The 26,168-nt window shown below is 37.5% G+C and overlaps 1 protein-coding gene across 1 annotated transcript; it reads left to right on the top strand.

The window, feature by feature from the left end:
* Positions 1-51: 51 nt before the first annotated feature.
* Positions 52-25,704, top strand: Klhl28 (kelch like family member 28). The gene is made up of 5 exons (XM_032907833.1): positions 52-308; positions 7,927-8,825; positions 16,237-16,680; positions 17,822-18,030; positions 24,958-25,704. Exons 2-5 carry the CDS (start codon positions 7,927-7,929, stop codon positions 25,119-25,121), a joined length of 1,716 nt encoding a protein of 571 aa, XP_032763724.1. The 5' UTR covers positions 52-308; the 3' UTR covers positions 25,122-25,704.
* Positions 25,705-26,168: the final 464 nt, after the last annotated feature.

Here is a 26,168-nt window from a genome sequence, read left to right as displayed (position 1 = left end):
CTTCCATGGTGATGCACCCAGAACGAACCTCTTGACCCGGAAATCAACCCACCGCGGTGGATGCTGGGTCATGTAGTCCACTTAGGGAGATAAGCATAAGATTCGTGGAAGAGGAAATGTGAACTGAGCCAGAATGGAGAGGCGGGGTCAAGGCCTTAAACGGAAATGACGCTACTTTGTCCGGGGCGGAAGTTTTCCGCCCCACCCGTAAGAGTTCAGGTTTGACCGGAGCAAGAGGATCCTATCCCGGGTTCCAGTTTTCCGTGGCTCCTCCTCCTGTTGCTGCAGGTGTTATTCCTGGGACTCAGGTATTTTCCTTTTGCTATTATACAGTGGTACAGGCTTTGGCGGAGTGTTACCTGAGTGCCTTATGAGCCCGAATGAGAGGTAAAGGACTGGACCGGAGCAGGAGAGAGACGACATGTTCTGCACAGTGCTGGCTACCATTGTAAACGTTCTACTCACTGCTATCCTGAGTGAGATTCTTTCTTCCTGCAGACTGCTTAGCAATACAGGAGAACCTAACCAAGGCCAAGCACACAGACTGAGCACTTATTTTTTAAACTTCCTTGTTGGGGGACCTTCCTCACCCCGCCCTCTTCTCCCATGCCTCCTTTTCCTCTCTTCACCCTCTGACTATGGAGTGTTAAAGGCGTTTGTCACTTTTCATTGTCCGCATCGCCCAGTTTTCTTATAGATGTGTAGAATCAGTGTTTTTCCCTTTGCATTAGACGGAGTGCTTAAAGCCTTTATCGTGTTGCTCCTCAGTGGGACTTTAACTTTCGCCCCACCTCCACCTCTCCAATCTCCCCTAGGATCCTCCAGAGTCTCTGCAGTCTTTCAGTCTCCTGGAGACGAAAATCGCTAGACAATTTTAGTTGTGGTGCAAGTTCTTGACATTAACGTCCTAAGAGAATTCCAATTGCCCAGAGGATTTAGGTTGATAGACATTATTTTAAGCAAACTGAGAATTTGATGGCTGATGACTGTTTTTTCTTTGCAAAAGACACTATAAATAGAATCAATTAAACTAAGAGTATCTCCTGTAAGGCCAAAGGGCTTTGGGGTATGAAAGAGCAGCTTTTGTTTCTGTTTTTGAAACATAATTGCTAAATTGCAGTGTGTAGCCCAAGCTAGCTTTGAACTCTTGACCCTCCTATCTCAGCCTGAATGTTCCGATTACAAGTGTGCATTGCCAAACCAATCTTGAAAACAGATTTTTGTTGTTTGGCTGACTTTTTAAAGAAATACAATCACTTTTCAGTGAGAAAAGACTGAGTTGTAATTTGAAGTCCCAAGTTTATATTCTTAAGATGCAAGTATTTCTGCCCCTTTTTGTATCAAATGGGTTATCACTCATTTTTCTTTCTTTCTTCTTTTCTTTCTTTCTTTCTTCTTCTTTCTTCTTCTTCTTCTTCTTCTTCTTCTTCTTCTTCTTCTTCTTCTTCTTCTTCTTCTTCACTTTTCCTCCTCCTCCTCCCCTCCTCCTCCTCCTCTTCTTCTTCTTTTTTTTTTTTTTTTTTTTTTTTTTTTTTTTGAGACAGGGCTTCCTTGTGTAGTCCTGGCTGTTCTGAACTCCTCCAGACCAGGCTGGCCTCCAATTAAGAGAACTGCCTGCCTCTACCTCTACTTCCTAAGTGTTGGGATTAAAGCTCTTTGCCACCATACCCAGCTATATTACTTTTTGAACTCTTGAATAATTGAGTCACATGTGACAAAGTGCTTTATAACAATAATTAATACTCCTAGTCATGCAAGTTGAAATTGTATTTAAGAGTTTTATTACAGTACAATTAAAATATATTCTTAGGAGTTTTTATGACAGTACAATTAAAATATATTCTTAAATTTTTTTTATTTTGGAAAAAAGAGAATTGATATAAATGAGGTTGTATAACCATGTATTCTGTGCTTTGGTTTAAAGCCTTGGAAGTTTCTTCACTTTTTTTTATTTCCTGTTTTGTGATTTTCCGCTGCTGTGCTGTCTTGTTTCACTGTCCTGAACATTGAACCAAGGCTTTATTCATGTTAGTGAAACATTCTGCCACCGAGCGTCATCCACAACTTTCATTCATCATTTTGATGTATAAGTGGATCTACCTGAGTTTGATTTAGCAAATGTATTTCAGTAGAAAAACTATACCGAAAGTGCCGCTGTCCCCACTCATTTTCTATTTTCAGAGAGTAAGGATGGAAATGAAAACCAAGAGATGGTTATAATGCTTGTCAGTGAGAAAGAATGACTGGGAGTGGCTGGGGATAGGTCTCACAGAGCACTTGCTGAATATACACAAGGTTTTGACGTACACCCACACTTCTACAAGGAGTGGGGGGCAACTAGCAGATTCCCATAGCCAATCTAAAAAGCTTAAATGCATACGTCTTTTCATATGTGCTAAGACCTCAGAAACCCAATCCACATGAAAGGGAACAGGAGAATGATGTATGCAGTAGAATGTCCACATTGGAATGCCAGGTTATGTTGGAATAGAAGGTAATTCTCTCCAGTAACTGGAATTTTCAGATTGAAAAATCCAGCAAACTCTTCATGTATCTAAGAACTTAGGAAGCCAAGTTACTAACCAAACTGAGGTTGTGTTGTAATCAGTTTCAAAGAAAAGGAACTTAGAAAGTCTTGAATGATGTTTCATTATTTGTTATGGCATAAATATAAGAATTTTCCTTTCCATCTATAAAGAACACTACTGAAGGGACCTGGATCCACAAATCAAGCAGTTGTCCTATTTTTTTTTCCTGCAAGCAAAGCAGAATGAGTCCTTCTTTCTCTCAGGTCCCTATAGTTCAATGTGTGCTACAGATTGTAATTTATTTATGTCTATTACATTATGGCTTGTAGAAAACTTGGAAAATGCATCAATTTCATTGTGGTTGTTGGGGAAATTAGACTACACTGTCACATATCTTAATACCTTTTAAGATGATCTTATAGAATATTAATCTTATTTAATATATTTTATTTATATCTATTAAAAATACTTAAGTTTCTTTTAACCTTATTTTTGAAATCTAGGAGTCCTTTCTGTATTTACAGTTCGATGAAGAACAGGGTTTTCCCTTTTGGTTTTCCAAGACAGAGTTTCTCTGTGTAGCCCTTCCTATCCAGGAACTCACTATGTAAAGCAGGCTGGCCTTAAATTCAGAGATCTGCCTGCCTCTGTCTCCCAAGTGCTGGGAATAAAGGCATTTGCTTAAAAAAAAAAAGTTTAATATGATAATAGGAGTGCACTTTTTGTTAATTATAAAAGTAAACCTCAGAAATGTAAAAGGAAATAGTTAAGACTACACGAAAAGTTGCAAATTTGGGTGCAGCAAATTTTAATGATTTCAAAATAATTTAAAGTTAGCAGATTACAGGAAGGTATTTCATTCTTTGAGCTGTAGTTAAGTAGGGTAGACACAGGTGTTCTAGATACCTGTTTTATTTCCAGAGTCAGAGATAATGAATTTGGTGGGTGAATGTCTTTGTGTGGTCTTTCCTAAGTTTTATAGGCATCTCTGAAATATTGGAAATGAAAATAAATCCTGTAAACTATAAAAGCCTGTATAATTTAAGAAGTTGTCATTAATAAGTACAATGCAAATGAAATGTTACTACTACTAAGCAATTAATAATTAATTAATGACTATTATAATTGTAGTCTGTTGTGTGTTATCTGCTTCGTAAATGCTAACTCATCTAATCCTCTCAACAACCACTAGAGGTTCTGTACTCTTCCTTTGTATTATATACAATTTAAGGATCAGAGGTAGAAAATAAAACTCAAATTAGTCAATTTAACTATTTGCTTAGAGCTTTTAAAAGTTTGGTGAGAGAGGGAAGGGTGCTAAAACTATCAGATAAAGTTTGATTTTTTCCATTATTATTCTTTATATTTGATGTATTATTTGATTTATATATTTTGATATATTCTTTTTCTGTGTCCTGAATCTTACTAGTTGTGTCGGAGCTTTAATAAAGTTAAGACATTTTTAGTTTTTGTTTGATTTTGTTTTGTTGTTGTTGTTGTGTTTTGAGATAGTCCTTGCTTACTGCTGCATATTTCCACACCCAAGATACAAGGATTCGTGTTAGTGACAAGAAGCTAATTTTACTTTTGTTTCTCTAGATATAATAAAAATAATTGTCAGACAAAATAAAATTTTACCACTTTATTCTATAGATATATACTGGTAAAAATATATATTATAATTGGTTGAATTCTACTATAAGGAAAACTAAACTGTGGGAAGAGGATTTAATGACAGCGGTTAAAAAAAATCTGATTGGTTAAATTACGTTGGATTTTTTTTTATGCGGCTCTTCTTTCGTATTTACATGCTGCGACTGTGATCTATATTTATATGGCGACAGTTAATTGCCTCCCAGCTGATTTCAGCACTGCTTTGTAGCTTAGGTGTCAATTAAGTAGAGAGATACTAAACTTGCAACCTGATCTTTGTTATCTCGGTTATAACAACCTAAAAGTATGAAGTCGTCTTTTAACATGAATATAATTAGAAATGAAGTACAGTGCTGTTGCCTTGTTGAAAATTTGACATTGATACTGTTTGTTCAATATTGACTAATTTAGTTCATAGATACATAGTACTCATTTGGTATTTGTTTTCTTTTAACGAAAGTTTTTAAAAATATGGCTAGCATGTAGAGGCAGCTCAGCGTATCAGATGTACTATTACACCATCAACAAAGGGAGTTGTTATTACCTAGATTCCTCTTTGGTTTGTTTTAATGCGCCCGGATGTACTGTTTATGTGATATGGGCACTTACATGTGTGTATATTTATCATCTGTTCTTTATAGGCTTACATTTTTAGACTTGTTTGAGGCAGGATTTCATCCTGTATTCTGGTTTGTCTAGAACTTACCATAAATCCTCCTGCCTCAGACACCTAAGTGCTCAGCTTGCTACCACATTGAATGTTCACAGATATTAAAGTGCCCTATGTCTAAGGTCATGGAGCTAACGTGGGCTTGACTCAGTCTTCTCTGGCTCATATTGTATTCCCTGTTCTTTCCTGTGTCCACCCTTCTTGATGAGATAAATGAAAACAGTAAAACTATTTGATAGCATGAGTTTTAAAGATCAGAAATTAATTTTTCTTTGAGTTACTTTTAGACAGTTGTGTACAAATATAATCAAAGTTAGGAATATTGAATAAGTTACAAGTAAAATTTACAGTATTTAGGCTGGAAAGAGTTGACCTGATTCTTAATGTTCGCAATGTAAGAATCACCAGGAGAGCTGAAAGCAGGCTGTCTCGCTCCCCTCACCTCTGGGCTTTCCTATTTTATCTTCTCTATTTACAGTTTTAATTGTAATTATTTTAGTTGAGCATTAAAATAAGATTTATGTATACTTTATTCCCCATAATTGTTGGTATTAAACAAGTGTCCTTCTGTGTTTTGGTTAACACAGGCGAGAGTCTCTTAGGTGGGAGACTTGTCTTAAGGCTAGTATTGACTCTGGTAACAAATAGCATCGACCAGTTGTTGGGTAGTATATGCCCGATCACAGAAAGTCACACCCCCTTCAAGTACTGCTTTGGCTGTGCTAAAGATAGGAGAAAACATGAGACTTTAAGATGATCTTCATGGTATCATAAAGCTATTAAATAATTTGGACAATATTGTAATGTGAGCAGTCTAATTCTAGTATTAAATCTCTTATATTGTCATACCTATTTAGATCTGTGTAATATATATACATATATATATATCTGTGTGTGCTTATATATAGTATGTACACATTATTTACAAGTTATATTATGTTATACTTTTATACCACATGTACCCTTGTGGTAAATCTCTTCTCCAATACTATGAGCTAGCATAACATAGCTAAACACCACTCAAGTAAACAGCTAAAAAAAAGAAATCATGAATGTAAATTTAAGGAAATTGCCAAGACCACAGCACTAGACCCTGTTTAAAGCATTTCTTATGTACACATTGATTTAACGCTCAAATCAACCTTTCTAAACAGCATATATCCTGTGGCTTGCCACAGGACCCTGTTTTCCATTTCTCTGGGCTCAGATTCCTCAGATCTATTACTCTGGACATGATCTGAATTGTTCTGTTCAATGGGTGTTTTGGTTTGTTTCAATTCCCTTTAAAGGATGATGCCCAAAAGATGTGCACCTGATGTGAACCAACATTTCCAGAACAAAATGAAAGTCTCCTTTCTGACATTCTATGTATTATAGTTCTATTAATAAAGCTTAAGCCCACATCAGCTTAGAGTATTAAAGTAGTACTGAAATTAAAATCTCTAAATCCTTAAAATATCCTACAGATTGGTTATTTCTCTTCTTTACCCTCATGCCAATGTTTTGGAATGTTTATATTTTGTCTCTATTATAATTATTATGCTAGCTAAGTGGTAGTAGCACTCTATGCCTTTAATCTCAGCACTTGGAGGCGGAGGCAAGCAGATTTCTGTGAGTTCATGGCTAGCCTGGTCTACAGAACAAGTTCCAGGACAACCAGGCTACACAGAGAAACCCTGTCTTGAAAAAAACCCAATAAACTAAAGAAATATGTTATGTTAAAAGTCAGGTCTTTTAGGATGATTAATTTGTTGTTGAATGTTTTTGCTGCCCTTTGTGGTCACTACATAAAGGAAGGGCAGAGAATCATCCCTTCAGACTCCGGTCTTTCAGTTTTATACACTGGGCACTTGCTAATTTGCTTACCTAAACTAGATTATAATTTTAGATTTGTTTTCAAAAATCTAAAATTCTCTAATTAAACATGAAATAGACTTTGCTGATATAAAACTCTAAGCTCATCAGGAGAAGAAAAAGCGTCTGATGTGCCTTATTATTGTTTACTCCTTTAGACTAGACTTAATGATCACATCGTTAATAATTTTAGACTGTTATCTGGAGCTAAGATGACTCTTCTCAGACTTTATAAAATTTAGTCTTGCCTTTGAGACTAGTGCCCAGCCCTATAGCACTGGTATTAGCTCAGGGTCTCATTTCCAGGTCTTCGTAACTATCTTGGTATGTAAGTGTTTAGTCTGAGAGAAATATGACCTTATAAAATATCTAGCTCTTCCCTTTCAAACTTTGTATTTTCCATTGGCATTGTTCACTGTTTAGTTTGAATGATTCTCCTCGTTAATGAGACAAATAAGAATGGGTTTAAAAATCTGCATATATGTAATTAAATTAATTGTAATTAAATAAAGGAATAGACTTTTAGAGAAATTTAAAGTTGACCTAGACTTTTGAAATTTGTATTGAGGAAGAAGGATGAAAAGAGAAAGGTTATAGACAATACCTAGCACTTAGTAAGAAAACATTTGTAAGAGTACACATTTTATAGAGAGCTGTTAATATTAACATTAATATTAATTAATATTAATGTTAATATTAATAATTTCATGAACAGTAGTGGAATGAAAAGCTATTATGGGAAAGGATACAAATTAGTGAACATGGAGGTCATAAAAGAGGAGATTTAATAAAATGAACCTTTACAAAGTCAGTGTCCACTGGTATTGTTGAGGTTATTATTGAGAAAATAGCAAATACCTAGTGTTTCAATACTAATTTGGCTCTAGGTAACTCTTTCTCCACATATTTATTTTATTATGTTGATAGCTGAGTCTTTAATGAAAATACTCAATGAAACATGTAGTTTCAATCTAAAATCCCTTATGGTTTGATACCTATATACAGCATTTTGGTTTTCCACTTTGTAATATATCTAACAAAGGAGTTGAATTAGATGATTATTAAATTCCTTCTAACTCAAGAAGCCTCTGTTCTCATGCTGAATGTTTAAAGCCCAGCGAATTGACAAGTAAACAAGTCTGATTTGTACTCTTTGGGACACAGACTTACATTGGCATGAGTATTTTGAAGTAACTGTTCATGTCTTGTATCTTTCTGTAGATGGACCACACAGCCCCGACCTACATGCTTGCTAACTTAACACACTTACATTCTGAACAACTTCTGCAGGGACTGAATCTTCTTCGCCAGCATCACGAACTCTGTGACATCATTCTTCGAGTAGGTGATGTTAAAATTCATGCTCATAAAGTAGTACTTGCCAGCATCAGCCCATACTTCAAAGCTATGTTCACTGGGAACCTTTCTGAGAAGGAGAACAGTGAGGTTGAGTTTCAGTGCATTGACGAGGCAGCGCTGCAGGCCATTGTGGAGTACGCCTACACAGGGACGGTTTTCATCTCCCAGGACACAGTCGAGTCTCTCCTGCCAGCAGCAAACCTCCTCCAGATAAAACTTGTCCTTAAAGAATGTTGTACGTTTCTTGAGAGCCAACTTGACCCTGGTAATTGTATTGGAATTTCCCGTTTTGCAGAGACTTATGGTTGTCATGACCTTTATTTGGCAGCTACTAAATTCATATGCCAGAATTTTGAATCTGTTTGCCAGACGGAAGAGTTTTTTGAGCTTACACATGGTGATTTGGACGAAATTGTCTCCAATGACTGCTTGAATGTAGCTACTGAAGAGACAGTTTTTTATGCATTAGAATCTTGGATCAAGTATGATGTACAAGAACGCCAGAAATACTTAGCACAACTGCTGAACAGTGTACGATTGCCACTGCTGAGCGTTAAGTTCCTCACCAGGCTCTATGAAGCAAATCATCTTATCCGTGATGACCGTACTTGTAAACATCTCTTGAACGAAGCTCTAAAGTACCACTTCATGCCTGAACATAGACTCTCTCATCAGACAGTCTTGATGACACGACCTCGCTGTGCTCCGAAAGTATTGTGTGCAGTAGGAGGAAAATCTGGACTCTTTGCCTGTTTGGATAGGTAAATAGAAGGGTTTCTTAAAAGAGTAATACTGACAGATTTTATACTTTTTTTTTTCTTTTCTTTTTTTCGGAGCTGGGGACCGAACCCAGGGCCTTGCGCTTGCTAGGCAAGCGCTCTACCACTGACCTAAATCCCTAACCCCGATTTTATACTTTTTAAATGTGACGATTATCTGTATTTAAAAAATAATTTTATTTTCCTTTTATTTGCTGTTTTGGTGTTTTTTTTCTCTCCTTTTTATTTCCTAAAATTTACATATTTAATCATTTTCATACATTCTCTGATATTCAATTATTAGTTCTTTCCTCATCCCAAGTACGTACATTTGTCTACCCTGATCATATACGAATTTTTCTTCTGTTTCACTATTCCTACCTTCTCCTCCCCCCTCTTCTTCCTCTTCCTTCTCTCCCCTTCCCCTTAGTCTTAATCTCCACCCTCTCCTCCTCTTCCTTTTGACAGGTTGCTAAGGAAGAGAGCTAGGAACCTGTGATGAGGGCAGACTGAGGATAAGAGTTGCTTTGAATGAAAATAGTTGGGGTTGGGGATTTAGCTTAGCAAATGCAAGGCCTCAGCTCCAGGGATGAGATGGGGAGAAAATAGTTAGTTAAAGGAATATTGAAGAAATGAGAAAAATGAGAAACTGCAATGTGAAATGTTTTTCATTGTATTTTTATAAGTTCATTTTATTTCCCTAATATTTTACAGCAGGGATTGCCAGTGTATTTCTCTAAAGAATCAAATAGTTATTTCAGACTTGTGGGCCCTCATGTCTTTGTTGCATCTTCTCAGTTCCATCTGTGGGATGAGAGCATCCATAGACAGTATGAGAATGTTTTAAGCATGGTTGTTTCAATAAAACTTTATTTGTAAAAATGCATGGCCTTAAATGCACAGCCCATGGCTGTGTAGCTTGCCAGCCCTTGATTTAGTTCTGTATGCAAGTTGCCTTTCAACACTGACATCATATTTTGAGGGTTTTGATTTTTTTTTTGTCTTTCTTTCATAGAGATCACTTCTGAAAATGTTCATGTTTGATACATTCTTTTAATACTGTTGATTTCTATCTAGCCATTTCCAAAAATCTGGCAAACTCTTTTCTTTCTCCAATAGAACATTTGATATTTCATCAATGGCAATTCACATATTCTAAGTATTTAAACAAGTTTCCCTGTACTTTTTCTTTATAGCCTAAACCTCCTGTTAATGAGATTGGGTGACAAGTAGATTATTTGCTGTGTCAATCACCCATGCTGATTGTTTGACTCGTGCTTGAAAGAGTGGAATACTGGCATGAACCAAATAACTGACCTCATGACAGAATTCCAAATATGAGTACATATTGAAAAAAATCCTTGTTAAATTGCCTCTTGGTTTCTCAAATATTAAAAACATGAACTTGTTCTTGAAAAGTCAAAAAAAGACCTTATATTTATATCTAATAATCTATTCCTCACTGAGCCTATCATAGTAAAATTTAAAGTAGCATTTTATTACAGCATTAATAATAATTGGGAAAATTGGAACCAAGCTGATAACTATTCAGTTTAATTCTACACTAAATAGTACTAAACAGAGGACCTTCAATAAATTCACAATTGAGTAAAGAAGACACCGTTTGTATATAGTATGCTAATGCAATGATAAAGATAATTCGGTACAACTATTAAGGAGGGGTATGTATTCAATTTAAGGGATTTAGTGATGATTTTATATGGAATTAATGTCTAAGTTAAGTTATTTAAAGGAAAGAAAGAGCCCAGCAAAGAAGGGGAAGAAGAGAACATGTGTGGAGACAGTGGCATGATGCAGTGTAGGTCCCACAAAAAGCTAAAGGCTGAGAGTGAAAAATAAAAAGTTCTGACAAGTGAGGCAGCTGCCATTATATGAGCCATTTCTAATATTATTGTATGCCAATAAGGATACATATATATGTTTGCGTGTCCGTGTGTGTATTGCAAAAGTATTTTAAAGAAAATAGTATAATGATCAGATTTACATATGAGATTATTCTTGCTGAATTTTAGAGGAACACAAAAGAACAGAGATTAGACCCCGAGTGGCTAGGTAAGAAGCTATTGTAGAACTGGAGGCAAGGAAAGCTGGAGATAACCAAGGACTAGTGGTTTAGAACATCGGCTGCACGTGCAGAGATCCAGCACTCAGTTGATGCTCACAACTGTTTGTAGCTCTAGTTCCAGGAGATCCGACACCCTCTTCTACACAGCTTTTCCTGACCCGTGTAAGCCCAGGCATGCATGCATACAATCTTTTTAAAGTCTAAACAAAAGAAAGAAATGAAAAGGAAAGAGAAAGAAAGAGAGAGAGAGAGAGAGAGAGAGAGAGAGAGAGAAAGTGAGAAAGAAAAGAGAGAGGGAGGGAGGGAGAGAGGGAGAGAGAGAGAAGAGAGAGAGGGAGAGAGGGAGAAGGGAAGAACGGAGGGAGGGAGCAGGAAGGAAAGAAGAAAGGACGAGAGAATAGAGTGGTTTAAGAAATGTTTTGAGAGTAAATTGATGGATTTGGTTCTTAGATGGCTAGAGAAAAGGATGCTGAAGGAGAGGGAGAAAGCAAATATGGATGAGATTTTATAGTCAGTAATGGATTGGAGGGTTACTACTAAGGAGGAATAGAAGACAAGGAGCCACTTTAAAGAACAGATACTGTTTAATCTCAGACATAGAGAGATTAAGTGCCTATTAAATATTCAAATAAAAGTGTCCTGCTTCTTGTTGGATGTGAGTATATATACCTGTGACCTTGTTTCAAAGTTTGGAAGTCACACTGGATAAATTAAACTATAGAATCTTTGATGGACTCTTTTACCAGCATAGATGTCTTTTTTTTTTCAGATTAAGAACATATAGAAAGGAAAAAGAATTGATTAATGAAGGTCAATCTAGAACCATTTTAGAGATTTAAAATAAAAAGCAATGAAACCAGTTTCAGGGATCCCAAGGAATTTGTCAAGAAGGAAGGAACATGATCAACATTCAAATATGAAGAAAGGTCCAGAAAGATAAGGATGAAAACGTAGCTGTTATACTTGACAGTGTAAAGATTATGAACATCTTTCATGTCAGCAAATTTTTAAGAATATTAAAATGTGTTGAGAATGAATGAAGAAAGTGAAAGTAGAGCAATAGATAGGTCAGGAAGGTTGATTTGTTATATTTCGTCCTTGAATAGAAACACTTTGAGTATATTTGAAAGAAGATGCTCATAAAGAAGGAGTGGGCTGAAGATACAGGACAAAGAATGGGTACTGAAAAAGCAAGGTCTTGAAATAGTCGGACAGTAGCAGAAAGTACAGTAATAGTATTGAATAGTCAGAGAAAGACTAGAATATATAGCTAGAACAGAGCGGTGAGAGAAAGGGGCTGGGAGATCCTGTTCTGTGGAGATATATATATATATTTTTTTTTTTTTAAATGTATGGCTTAAGACTTGATAGAGAAGAAAATGTGAGTTAGATAGCCTAGAGGTATCCAGGTTAGATAATTAAAGGTAGCCAAGATTATGCATAGGGAGTCATAAGGATAATGTACTGAAAATACTTGCAAGTAACTGGGAATATGTTAGATCTTGAATGGTGAACCTCACTCCATGAAAGTATTAATAAAGTGCGGAAGCAGTTTGGAGCTGGCTAATGGAGACTTGGTGATCAGATTTGGAGGACTTTTCTAGATTTTAATTATCAGAACGTTAAAGACAGTCCTGGATTCAAGAGCATGAGACAGTCTCAGCCTTCCTAGACATTACACATGATAGAGCACGGCCCCCATACTGAAAGAAGTATGGATGGTTGTGATGTAGCCTAAGATATGAAGAACATCAGCTTGGAACTTAGAAGAAACACCAGCCTTGTTCTACAATTGCAAGGAACTTGCTAAAGATTTGCACATTCCTTATTTTACATAACACAGCGCAGGAGCAATGAGCTAGATTACCTGGCAAAAGAATTTCTAAGCAACTTTTTTCTGTGTGGCCCTTTTAAAGCAAATGTGCAAGTAAGGTGAGAGAGGAAAGAAATGACCTAAAGATAGAATTTATAATTAAATGACAAACAGAATGGAAACACTGAGAAATCTACAGCTTTTGTATGTAAAGAATTGAAAAGGTTTGTTTGCTTAAGAGCAACCCAAAGCCATGATCATGTGAACTCCACATACTAGAGAGACAGCGTGGCTGAGGAAGCCAGCTGCTATCGTCAAGAAAAGCAGAGAGACCCTGAAAGCATTTCAGTGACCTTTGTGGTTGCTCTTTTTACCACAGGGTCATATCTCTAAGAGAACCCAGCAGTTTTAGGCATAGGCTCAGGGCACGCTCCACAGACTTGGAAAGCAAAGGTACTTTGGGAATCTGGAGACAGCACTTTGGCATAGCACTTTGACTGTTCCAGCTGTTGTTCAAGCAGGTCCAGCTGCAGCTTGACCTAATGCAATCTCTGTGGGCTTTTCTGTGTACATTTCTAAGAATATGTAGAAACAACAGCAAACCAAGGCAGAAATTCATGGTACAGATGAAACAACTGTAGAGCCCCCTACTTAGAGTCAGTGAGCATCAAGGACCTGGGAGAGTTACAGGCATTAAGATTTCACATACTGTGAGGGATTGAATAGACTGAACCCAACAAAGCCGTAGAGTTGAAGCTTCCTTGGGCCTTATGAGCCTAACTCCTACCCACAGTATTGCTCAGCCTATGGAGTCAAAGGAGATTTGGGACTAGTTACTCCTTTGTTGCCTGTTTTCTTGGAAGGGGAATGTCTGCCCTAATCCTGTTTCTCTGTTCTATCTTGGAAGCATATAACTTGTTTTGATCTCCTAAGCTCAAAGGGAAAGTGAATTGAGACTCATATTTAATTTATATGAGACTGCTATTGAAGTTTAGTCTGCTACTCTGTATTGTAATGCTAATTGTGAGCCTCCAAAGTCTGGTTGCCCTAGAGATGAGAGAGTCCACATATAGACCCAAAGTAATGTCATTTTGCCCCACGTTATTTCTGATTGGTGAGTAAAGATGCCTACAGCCTATAGCTGGGTAGAATTGAGATATGCGTGACTTGGGGTTGCCAGGCTTGGGTTCAGAGGAGACCATGAGGAGAGAGAGAGGGAGAGATCGAGTGATCGACCATGAGTTAGGAGTCAAGAAAGAATGGGCATGTGGGCTGGCCAATTGAAACATAGTAAGTAAATCCTTAATGTTACTGATAGGAAATTGAGTTTAATAGCATAGAGGGTAAATATCTCCCCACTTTTAATGTTGATAAAGGCTTATTGTAAATAATAAAAGTTGTGTGTCTTTGGGAACTAAATAGACAAATATGGGGTAGAAACCTAGATTGAAATTAAGTATTTCTACAACACTGTGGTTTGAACTCTGACACTGAAATGAGTTGAAATGCTTGTAAATGAGATGAAATAATATTTTACATCATGAGAAGGATATGAGTTCGGGGATCAGGAACAAATATAATACAGTTTGAATGTAACTCCCCCAAATTCATGCATTAGTAACTTAGTCTTTCATGCAACAGTATTGAGAAATCAGATCTTTAAAAGGGGGTTGGGTCATATGACACCACTCAGATGGATTAAGAGCTGGTTAGTTACAAAGTTTCCTCTACCGTGTTACACTTTTCACAGTGTGTAGCGAGAAGGCCCTCACCAGATACAGGCCTGCAGTCTTGAACTTCCCAGCCTCCAGAACTGTGACCAAGTAAATGGCTGCTCTTTGTAATGTACTCAGTCTCTGCAGCAGAGAGCGGCCTTAAGGAACACTCCCATGATTCTCCTTCCCTCTGGGAGGTTTGCTTTCACTGCCATCATGCCTCAGAACACAGCCATAGCTTCCCAGCCTCTCCATTCCTTCATCATATCCTTTGTGTTAGACCCACATGTCTGCTTATGCCATTCTGAGATCTGGAGCACGGCTGGAGAAATAACCCATTGCACCCAGTTCCTGCCGCCCTCAGCACTCCCCAGGAACCACTCCGCATCTCGTTCATCACTGTGCTCTTTGACTCCCTTGGACTCCTTAGGAACATCAGGCCGTCACAGTGTGTTCCTTACCCTGTTGAAAAAAATAGAAACAACCATAGAACAGCCCCCTCCCCATGCCCAAATCTCTCTGAGATCACTTCTCTTACCTCAATATAGTCAGGCAGTAGTTTTCTGTCCTGTAAGCAATCTTTTTCTTTTCCAGTTATGCCATGTATCTCCTGAATCCTCACCTCTTCCCCCTGTATCAAATCATTGCTTTTAGCACACAAACATGTTCTAGTTCAAGTTCCTAGAGATAAGTATCCTCAATTTATGTGTTGTATTATTTTGCTTTTCATTATAATTTTCCACATACTAATTGTCTCAAAGATACGAAGGTTTTCATCATTTATATTTAAATATATTTCTTCAGAGATGTGCTTTCTCACCAGACAGCAAGTTTGGGAGATTCATCTGTAACACTACATGAGGGAGAACTTCATTTACTTTCATGAGTATTCGGCACTATAGTATATGGATATAATATGGTTTTAATTTTAAGTATTAAAATTTTACACATATGCAGAGTGAACAAACCCTACAAGTACAAATTAGTGAATCATAACAAATGAAACAAAAGTTGGTGTAATAGAATATGACCAGCACCCAGAACCAACCCTGAACTCCCCACCTGTTCTTCCTTGCCCAAAGGTAGTAACTATATGTGTTTCTGATCCTGGAATTAGTTTTATATATTTGTGAACCTGATACAAATGAAAATATACAGAATTGTTTTAAATTTAGCATTTTGTTCTCATATGTGTAAAATTCATTTTCACTGTGGTGTGAAATACCATTATTTATCCATCTGATGCTTGATACACATGTGTATTGCTTGCAGAGTTTTGAAGTTATACATGGGACTTATGTGTCTACCCATGTACATGTGGATGCATTTATCCTAGACACATATGGAAGAATGTATCTTAGTCATGGGGCAAACGTATACAATACATCTAAATACTATACTATTTAGCTATTTTCTTTTTAATGAATTACCGTATTGTGCTCCAATATATTGAATTTTACACATATGCAGTTCCATATAAACAGTATATGTTGCCTACTAAAACAATGGCTATAGCAGATATTCAGTAGAAGAGATATGTTAAGAATAAGTGAAGGTATGTATTCTCCACCTTGTCACATAAAATTGTTTTCCAAAGTAGTTTGTACCAGGTTACGCTCTTAGCCAGTGTCTCCATGTTTGCACAATATTATTGCCAATGGTTATTTTCAGCAGTTTGGAAGGTACATCATGGTTTATTGTGGTTTTGATTTGCATGATCTTGATTATTAACACAAGTAAACATGCTTGTTTATGGGCCATTTGAGTTTTTAATCTATTATTTCTCTTCTTGTTTGTTAGTGTGGAGATGTACTTTCCCCAGAATGACTCTTGGATTGGCCTGGCGCCCTTAAATATTCCTCGCTATGAATTCGGAATATGTGTTTTAGACCAAAAAGTCTATGTTATAGGTGGTATTGAAACTAGCGTGCGTCCCGGTGTCACTGTCAGAAAACATGAAAATTCAGTGGAATGTTGGAATCCTGATACAAACACCTGGACTTCTCTAGAAAGAATGAATGAGAGCCGAAGTACTCTTGGAGTGGTGGTACTTGCGGGAGAAGTTTATGCTTTAGGTGGATATGATGGACAGTCTTACTTGCAATCTGTAGAAAAATACATCCCCAAGATAAGGCAGTGGCAACCTGTGGCCCCAATGACAACCACAAGAAGTTGTTTTGCTGCGGCTGTCCTGGATGGAATGATATATGCCATTGGAGGGTATGGTCCTGCTCACATGAACAGGTATGTAAGTCAGTAATTGAATTGCTCATGATTGTAGAGTTCTTCAGAAGCAAAATAAACATTCATTTCTGAGTTTTAAATTTGTATGTATAAATGGACTTTTCGATAAGTTTAAGTAGTATTGACAGATATTTGGGTACTTAGACTGCTCCTAAGTGTAATATTACTGAGATTCAAATCTCTATTAAATTTTATATTCAATTGATGTAGTAAACTGCATTTTAGAGTTCAAAAACTTAAAAAGACAAATTGAGATTTTTGTATGCTGCAATTACGTGTTTATCTACATGTGTGCACGATCTTTTCTCATGTTGCTTAGTGGAAAAAAGTAGAAGTGCAATTCTTGTATTCCAGCACATTGTAAAGCATTATAAAATTAAAATATTGGGCAAGTTAGATGGCTCAGTGCGCAGATGTTCTTACTGTGCAGCTGAGTTTGTCTTGCAAACTGTGTTCAGTCTTTGGACCCCATGATGGAAGGAAAGAGCCCTATCTCTAGAACCTTTCTTGTCTTGTTGTGGTATATTCACAACCACATTCATGCATACATAATAATTACTTTAAAGAAGCAGCTTTTAAAATTAAAATATTATTTCATATTTCTTTTGGATTCTTTGGTCATACTACACATGTCATCATACTATTAGAATAAGAATGAGAGATCGTTGTATTCTATAATATATTGAATAAAGGAGAAATATAAATAAGAACAAGTAAAGTTTACAAGTTATTATATGTACTGTGAATCACAGTTCTAAACTTTTGTTTAAAATTGCTCTAAATATTTTTTTATCTCTGGGAGTAGTGTTTTACTCTCTGTGAGCACTGTAATGAAGAAGACTTATATGTACTGCACCACCATTTTGTATGAGGGATCTTGACATCCATTGAACTGGCCCTGCAATCCCTCATGGATATCTAACTGTATAAAAAAAATAACATTCAGCTATTGGATCCTGTTCACAAAGTGAATCTTGTACCTGATATCTTATCTACAGAGATACCTAAACATTTGGGACAGATTATTACTATTTTTATCTGTCTGTTTAATTTTAAAACTGTGGTGGGCCTTAGTTTTTCGGGAGTAGTAAGTAACAAAAATGACCTATGAATTAATTCTTCCTCATGTGAATGCTTTCAGTGTGGAGCGTTATGATCCAAGTAAGGATTCCTGGGAGACGGTTGCCTCCATGGCTGATAAGAGGATTCACTTTGGCGTTGGAGTTATGCTAGGTTTTATTTTCGTGGTAGGTGGGCATAACGGTGTCTCACATTTGTCAAGCATTGAAAGATATGACCCTCATCAAAATCAGTGGACAGTGTGTAGACCAATGAAAGAGCCCAGGACAGGTAACGTTTCTATATTCATTCTTTTGTTTGTTTTGTGATACTGGGGATTGATCCCAGGCCTGTGCATGTAAATACTGTACAACTGAACTACATCTTGAGCTGTTAACTTATTAAACTCAGCATCCAGAGCTGTGCTTTATATAGTGATATTCTTAGAATTCTAGCACCTTGGACCTTAACAATAAGCAACTTACTTTACTAGAAAGAAATTACTTGTGTACCTGTGTATATGTGTATGAGAGAGAGAGACAGACACACAGAGATAAACAGCGAGAGCAAGAGAGAGCAGCAGGTACACAGTGTGGATAACACATGTATGTGAAGGTCAGAGAAGAATTTTACAGGAGTTGGTTCTCTCCTACCTTGTTTTGAGGCAGGGTTTCTTTTCATTTCATGTACTATGCTGCATACTGGCCTGTAATCTTCCAGCCATTTCTCCTGACTTCATCTGCCTCTCACAATAAGCCACTATAGCTGGATGCTGTATCAGTCCTACTTGGTTATTGTGGGCAATTCTGTACAGGTGGCAGTCATGGATGAACTGACTTACACTTTCCCCAGTGCAGTAGCAGTTCCTTTTCTGTGTGTCCTTTCTTAGCACTGTTGTTTCCTTGAAGATTATCCATCCTCACTGGGGTAGAATGGAATCTCAAGATCATTACTTTGATAGCTAAGGATTATTGGACATTTTTTCATGTATTTAAGATTTGTACTTTTGAGAGGTCTCTGTTTAGTTTGTTTACTCATTTATTGATTGATTTATTTGGACTTTTGTTTGAGTCATATATTCTGAATATTGGTTTCTTATTAGACAAATAGACTAGTTTTTTGTTTTGTTTTTCTGTCTTTTTCCCATTTTTAAAAAAATTTTTATTGGTTATTTTATTTACATTTCAAATGTTATTCCCCTTCCTGGTTTCCCTTCCAAACACCCCTATCCCACCCCTCTCCGCTTCTATGAGGGTGCTCCCACACACCCCTCACCACCCTAGCATTCCTCTATGCTGGGCATCAAGCCTTCACAGGACCAAGGGCCTCTCCTCCCATTGATGCCAGATAAGGCCATCCTCTGCTACATATGCAGCTGGAGCCATGGGTCCCTCCTTGTGTATTCTTTGGTTGGTGGTTTAGTCCCTGGGAGCTCTGGGGGTTCTGGTTAGTTGATATTCTTGTTCTTCCTATGGGGTTGCAAACCCCTTCAGCTCCTTCAGTCCTTCCTCTAACTCCTCCATTGGGGTCCCCGTGCTCAATCCAATGGTTGGCTGCAAGCATTCGCATCTTTATCAGTAAAGCTCTAGCCAAGTCTCTCGGGACACATCCATATCAGGTTCCTGTCAGCAAGCACTTCTTGGCATCCTAGTATGGGCCGCTATTTCACTGGAATCCTCATCAGAGAGTTGTTACCTAATGTGTCTTTGACTTGAGCAATTTTCTGTTTATTTTCTTCTTCCTGCTTTAAAATTTCAATCATATATTAATGTTCTTTTTAATGTATTTTGAGTGGGTTTTTGTACAGGGTGAGAGACAAGCATTTAGTATCATTCTTCTACTTGTAGACTTATAATTGTCACAGTACAATTTGGTAAAGTGGCTATCTTTTTTTTCCAACATGTGTTTTTGGCTCCTTTTTCAAGGTGGCTGTGGGGATTTGTTTCTAGGTCCTCTATTATACCCATTGATCTAAATGTGTGGGTTTCTTTGTTTGCCAAACCACTTATTTTTATTTGGGAATTGTGACCATTAGTACTTAGAATTATTATTAAAAAGGCATATAAATTTGGTACTGCTGTTTTCTCAGATTTCATTTGATCTGACATTATTAGTTTCCTGTGACTTCTTGAGTGTGCTTCTCCCTTCCTTTCTAGTATCATTTGTAATGTGTCATGGAGGAGAATTTATTTTCTTGTCTTTTCTACTTGGTGTTCCATAGCTTTCTTGTACCTGGATAGACCTTGCAACAGTAAGTTTGGGAATTTTCTTCTGCAGTTTATTTTACTGAAGATATTCTCTATGCCTTCATTAGGAGTTCCTCTTCCTGTACTCTGCTTGAGTCCCTGAAACATATTTACAGTTTCTATTTAAAATCCTTATCTTGTACATCAACTAAGATTCTTTTTTCAGGGAACATTACAGTTAGGGGTGCTAATTTGTAGAGACACATTGTCTTTGTTATTCACGCTGTGGTGTTTTTGCAAATGAGGCCTAGGCATCTAGAATTTGGTCATTATTGTTTTGTTGGTGTTGTTGGTTGGTTGGTTGGTTTTGGTATGGATATCTGGTCTCATCTTTGTTGATTGGGTGTTTCACTCTTTCTTTGCTATTGCCCCAATTTGTCTGAGTGTGGACCAGCTGAATGGTGCTTGGTGTTCAGAGGCCACTCTCTATCAAGTTGTATGTGAGAATAATATCAGAAATAGTCTAGCTCATCCAGGAATAGATACCACAATGTCTGAGCCTAGGAGCAAACCTGTAAGCTTAGAAAAATTCTTATTGCCAGTACTCCAAAGTCTCAGGAGAATTCTCCATGTTCTGTAGTTGGTCCTTGTTGGTATCAGGGGCCAGAGTCACAGTGGGAGTGTGTGATGCTTCGCTGGGATAGGGTTCAGGACGTCTTGCTCTCGGATAGAGACAAGTGAGGTAGATGCTGCTAGGCTGTGAATCCTTATCTGGGGTCAGGCTGCAAACACTAGGCAAGCTTGTGAAGCATCTTTGTGTGTTAGTGTGGAGATTGGATTGTGAGTAAGTGGCAAGAAGGTGGATATACTGTGACTGGGAAGCCTCACCTGAGATCTGTGTTGCAGGATGTCTTGCAGTCCTGGGGTTTCAGTTTATTCCGTTCGAGAGCTAAGTATTGGGTGAAATGGCTTCTAGACAACTGGGTGGGTGGTCTGTGTCTAGGCTTTGATTTGTATTCCAAGCAGTCCCAAAACAGCACAGTGGGTTGGGTGGCTGGAGTTTTTATGGTCTTCAAATCCAGAATTACATAATTTTTAAAAACCAAGTAATTATACTTCTTCCTTCCCTATTTCTATCACTCTTCATTCCTTTGTCTTGTCCTCCCTCCGCCCCCTTTTTTGACTAGAGAATTTAGGTATTACCCTGAATTAGAATCTCATTGTGTATTATCTCATTTCCTGCTTTTAGTGGAGATGATTTCAGTTTTTCTCCTATCACTTTAGATTTGAGAAAATTTTAGCTCTCTTTTTATGAAAAGGTTTTCTTTGTCTTAATTTGTATCTCAGGCTCTCTTCTTCCTATCCCATAAGTTATTTAGTTTGGTCTCTTGATCATGTCCTAGAGGACTTGAAATCTGTGGCCACCTTGCCATTTCATTGATCTTGTCCTTATCCCTCTGATCTTTCTTCTGCATAATGTGGGTGTCAACGATGCTTTCTCCTCCGACTGTTTCCTATCCAATGTCTCTCATCTGTTTCCTTTCAGAACCTCAGTATCTGCTGCTTTCTCATCCATGCTGCTCTCTTGCCTTACGTCTTGGTGTCCTTCTCGTTCATTTTTTGTTTGTTTTTATTCTCTTTGGGATCACTGATTATTTATAAAATTTGACTTTGAATCCTTTGTTTATTTCTTATTTCTAAATTAGATTGTGAATCATTTCAGAATCTTAATATCTTAGGATTCAGTTATCAAGGGATTACAATCTTTTGGGGTAGGCCTATTGTCTTGCTTTTTTATATTTCTTTGTTTTGTGTTACAATTTTCACATTTGTTGGAATAAATATCTCTTTTGGTTGTTGTTGTTTTAATAGATTTCTTAGTTAGAAACCTTTACTAGGGATCATATTTCATCACGACTCAAAGAAGAAATAGTAGTCAACAGCAACTGAAATAATTTAAAAACAAATTAGGGGAATTTAAATGTAGTATAAAGCAGTTGGACACATAGCTGATTAATCAGGAAGGTTAGAAAAAATAGAGCTAGGACACCTACAGGATAAATTAGAAATTTAAAATTTACTGAACCTAATGATAGTAATACTTAAGTAATAAAAAGGGGTGCTGGGGCAAGAAGAAATTGACAAGAAGGAAGATAAGGAAGAAGAAAAGCAGATTGCTATAGAAATAACAAGGCTGTGGAGTGGCTCAGTGAGCGAATTGCTTGGAGAGCAAGTGTGAGGATCTAGGTTTGGATCCCCATCGTCATGTTTAGAAACTGAGTTCATAGAGCCAGAGAGATGGGTCAATAATTAAGAGTTCTTACTGCTTGTGCAGAGGACCAGAATTTGGTTCCCACCTCTAATGTTAGAAAGCTTACAACTGTCTGTAGCCCACTTCTCCAGAGGATCCAACACCCTCATCTTCCCTTCACAGACACCCATACAGACTCAGAGAGAAACATACATAAAAAAAAAAAATTTATGTCAACACACACACACACACACACACACAGGGTGGACACAACACTGAATGCCTGTAATCCTAGCAAGGCAGAGGGACTTCAGAAGCTCGGTATCGAACCAATTCAGCAAGCTCCAGCCTCAGTAAGATAACATGTCTCAAAACATAAAACTGTTTAGCAATAGACGACACTTGACATCAACCTCTGGCCTCCTCGTATGCCATGCCACATACCTACACATAGCTACACATGTATACAGCATGCATACACACACCAAAAGGAGGAAAAGGGCAAAGTAAGTAGAGACAAGCAATCTAGAGGAGAGAAACAGAAGAAAGGAAGGGAGGGGAAGGATGGAAACTGTCAGTATATCTTTCTTCAGAGAAAGCACACACGAGCACCATACACATATTATATATACACACCATACATAATACAACACACACATTCCACACACCCCATAACCATATATCAAGCACAAAACATATACACCATATACACACCACACATGTACTACATACATTATATATCCCACATACCACACTACATATGCCACATACATACACACGCCACAAAAAACACATATATACTATACACCACATATACCACAAATACACACACTACACATAAACAGCATTCATACACACATACACCATGCACACACTACACATACACACACATGTTGCTGTTTTCTAGATGGGGTATACAAGTTACTTTTTCTTTATAAAGTTCTTACAATTCAGACTACAAAGGGTTATTTCCATCTTATTCCCGTCAGAGTTTATCTAGTGTGTTAATAAGCCTGTTGATGTGGAAGTGACGGCTCCACCCTCTGAACTGCTCCCATCAGATGCAACCTCAGACATTAGATGGACGTCTGCTCCTTTCAAAGGCACTCTTATGTGGATTTAGCAAGGGAGATTTCCACAACGTATGTGGTCCTCTTGAGACTACACAAATCAGACAAGGCAGTGCTGTCTGTGGCAGCCATAGACAAAACCTAGGGCTGTGGTTATCTTGAGTGCCAAGGCTTTTTTCTCTCATCTTACTACAGCTTTACCTCTGTGGTGTGACTTAGAGTCAAGTAGATGCCTTTCCATGAATCTCAGTCCAAGTCACAGTGGCTTCTTGGAGTGTTGAGTCATTGAGGAAAGGTGTGGCCTTTGTTTAAAGATGCGGAACGTGCTTTCTTTGCCCAGGTTTGAGTGTGACCTCTACTGAGATGACTGCCACTCATACTACCAGTGAGCAAGCTTGAAAGTGCAGTCTGTCCCTGCCCTGTAACTTGCCGTGAACAACAGGCTGGCCTCCAACCAAGAGAGCCACCAGCCTCTACATCCAGAGGGCTGGGGTGAAAGGTGAAATGCCATCACAAACGTCATTTTCTCAGTGTGTCACCTAGTGGACATGTGGAACCTGCCAGATCCTTCCTTTCTCACTGGAGGATGCGCCTCTTTCTCTGTGCTCTTTGATAGAGTTCTTTTACAAATCTACACTTCTGTGTTTCAATATTCCACCTGGGCTCTGCCTGCTTACTGTTTCTCTCCGCTACTTTTCCACACCAGCCACCTCTCTCCACAGCCACTTACCTAATGATTTCTTCAGATTCTCGACGATGTCTAAAAGGACTGCGTGTCCCTAACCCACCATCTCCCCTGCCTCCCTCCTCCCAGCAGCTTTATTTATTTGGTTTTTATATCACTATCTTTATGTTCACTATCAAATAGTCTTTCCTTTGCAAAGAGGATAGCTCAGTCAGAAAATAGTTGGATTTTAGGATTTCTAGAGAAGAAACAAATACAGCACTAGGTGTAAGGAGAAATTGATATTTTGAGCCCAAACTCAAATGACATTATTGAAAAGTCAGTTTTAAATGATAGAATGCCTTAGGGGTTTTCACAAAGATGTGAATCATGATTGAAAAAATTCTAGAACCATAGGCACTCAACTGAAGGGACATCAAAAGCACAAAATACAGTGAACCCTTTAAGTGACTAGTATAGCTTCTTTTGTACGCTAAGAAAAGCCATGAAAGCAATGAGAATGTTTAAAATGTAGGTAGACTTACTATTTCTTTAGAACTATAGATGGTAATATCTAAGGGAGGATTTTTAAGACATAAGTTACATAGTACGATGTATTTGAAGGCACGACCAAATGAATGTTTTATAGAAAACCATACAAATATACATTATAAATATACTCCTTTCTTCCTAGTACTTTAAGAATGCATGACAGTTACCCTGATCTGATCATTGTACAATGCCGTACTGTACCCTGTGAACATGAACAATTATCGTGTATCAAAACTAAAAGCATATTTTGAAAATGCTTTCCTATAGTGGGCAACTGACTGTTTTGTTAAGGGTCTTTGGTTTGTTTGTTTGTTTGTTTGTTTTGTTTTGTTGTTTTTTGTTTCCTAGTAAGCCTATACTGTTGTATTACCTGTATAATTATAGAATATTGTTGAAATGGGTTTTGAAAAATACATTAAAATATAAATTATTCTCTGTGAGACATAGTCTACTTCACAATTAACCCATTTGTTCTTTTCTCCCCACCTGTGTCAGGAGTTGGTGCTGCAGTAATCGATAACTACCTTTACGTAGTTGGTGGTCACTCAGGGTCTTCCTATCTGAACACAGTACAGAAATACGACCCTATCTCAGATACATGGCTGGATTCAGCTGGCATGATATACTGTCGCTGCAATTTTGGATTAACTGCACTTTGACAAGTGTGAATTTGTGGAAATCGCACGAGGTGGTACCACAGAGAAGAATGCCCAGTGTCCTGAACCTGAAAGCTAGCTGTACTGCTTTCTTTGTAACCTGAAGTGGCATGAAGACTCCGTTTTGTTGGATACTTTGAACTGACTAATAGTTTGCTCTTGATTTTGCAGTGAGTCAATAATTAAACAAGGAAAAAAGACAGACAGACCTAAGCAATGGAATTGTGCACTTTTCTCCACTGAGACTGGGAAAGCTTTTATGTTCCTACATGTAGAAAAACCCTTGCTGCTTTTTAGTTTTGTTTTAAATAATTTAAGCTCTTCTTTCTTGGTCTGTATTTGATTTACTAGAATGAGAGAAGTTTGGACTCCAGAGTGTATCGAATGACTGGACAGAATGTGGGTAGTGATTGTTGGATGTAAATTCAGATGCTCCACGTGGTTGCTTTGTTTGTTTGTTTGTTTTTTTAAAGGGCTGCTTTTACTTCGGGTACTTTTAAGGATTATAAATAACATGTCAATCATCTGAGTGCTCTTTCTGCTAAATGATTTTAGGGCTAATAGTATGTAAGGTTATGAAACAATGGCTTTTAGTATTCATATTTGGGGCCCTGTTTTGGGACATTACATATTTATTGCTTTTGCTTTTTCATATGGGCTGGTTTAACTGTTTTTACTATCTATGCTTTGACAAGCAGGGACAGAAGACTAATCATGTCTGCTTCAGTTCTTTAGTGCTGCTTAACAGGCTTCTGGTTGTCGGTGTAAATATATTTGAAAGGTGTTTGGTTACCACCCTTGATGCATACATACTGTTTTCTTTGATAGATTCTTAATTTGTTTTTTTTTTATTAAGGTCTTAATTTTGTTTTCAGTGTTCAAATATAAAAATGGTGCTAACTGTAGGATGTATAACAAAGCTATAACTGATGTTATTTGGGTGTTCAATGTTAGGTGCATGATGTACTTTGATAATTGTTTTCATTTTTACTGGCTTGATTCGCTTGTGCTTGTGGAAAGTGTTAATGATTATATTCATGTTAACATCCA

Source organism: Rattus rattus, chromosome 7, assembly GCF_011064425.1.
Source record: "Rattus rattus isolate New Zealand chromosome 7, Rrattus_CSIRO_v1, whole genome shotgun sequence".
Classification (NCBI taxonomy): domain Eukaryota; kingdom Metazoa; phylum Chordata; class Mammalia; order Rodentia; family Muridae; genus Rattus; species Rattus rattus.
This window is presented reverse-complemented; position numbering and strand designations above follow the sequence as displayed.

What these genes read in the sequence shown, in the direction of transcription:
- Klhl28 (XM_032907833.1), top strand. Translation starts at nt 7,927, where the DNA reads ATGGACCACACAGCCCCGACCTACATGCTTGCTAACTTAACACACTTA. An exon ending in CTCTTTGCCTGTTTGGATAG is followed by an intron (nt 8,826 to 16,236) that starts GTAAATAGAAGG and finishes CTTGTTTGTTAG; the next exon opens with TGTGGAGATGTACTTTCCCC. An exon ending in AATGAAAGAGCCCAGGACAG is followed by an intron (nt 18,031 to 24,957) that starts GTAACGTTTCTA and finishes CACCTGTGTCAG; the next exon opens with GAGTTGGTGCTGCAGTAATC.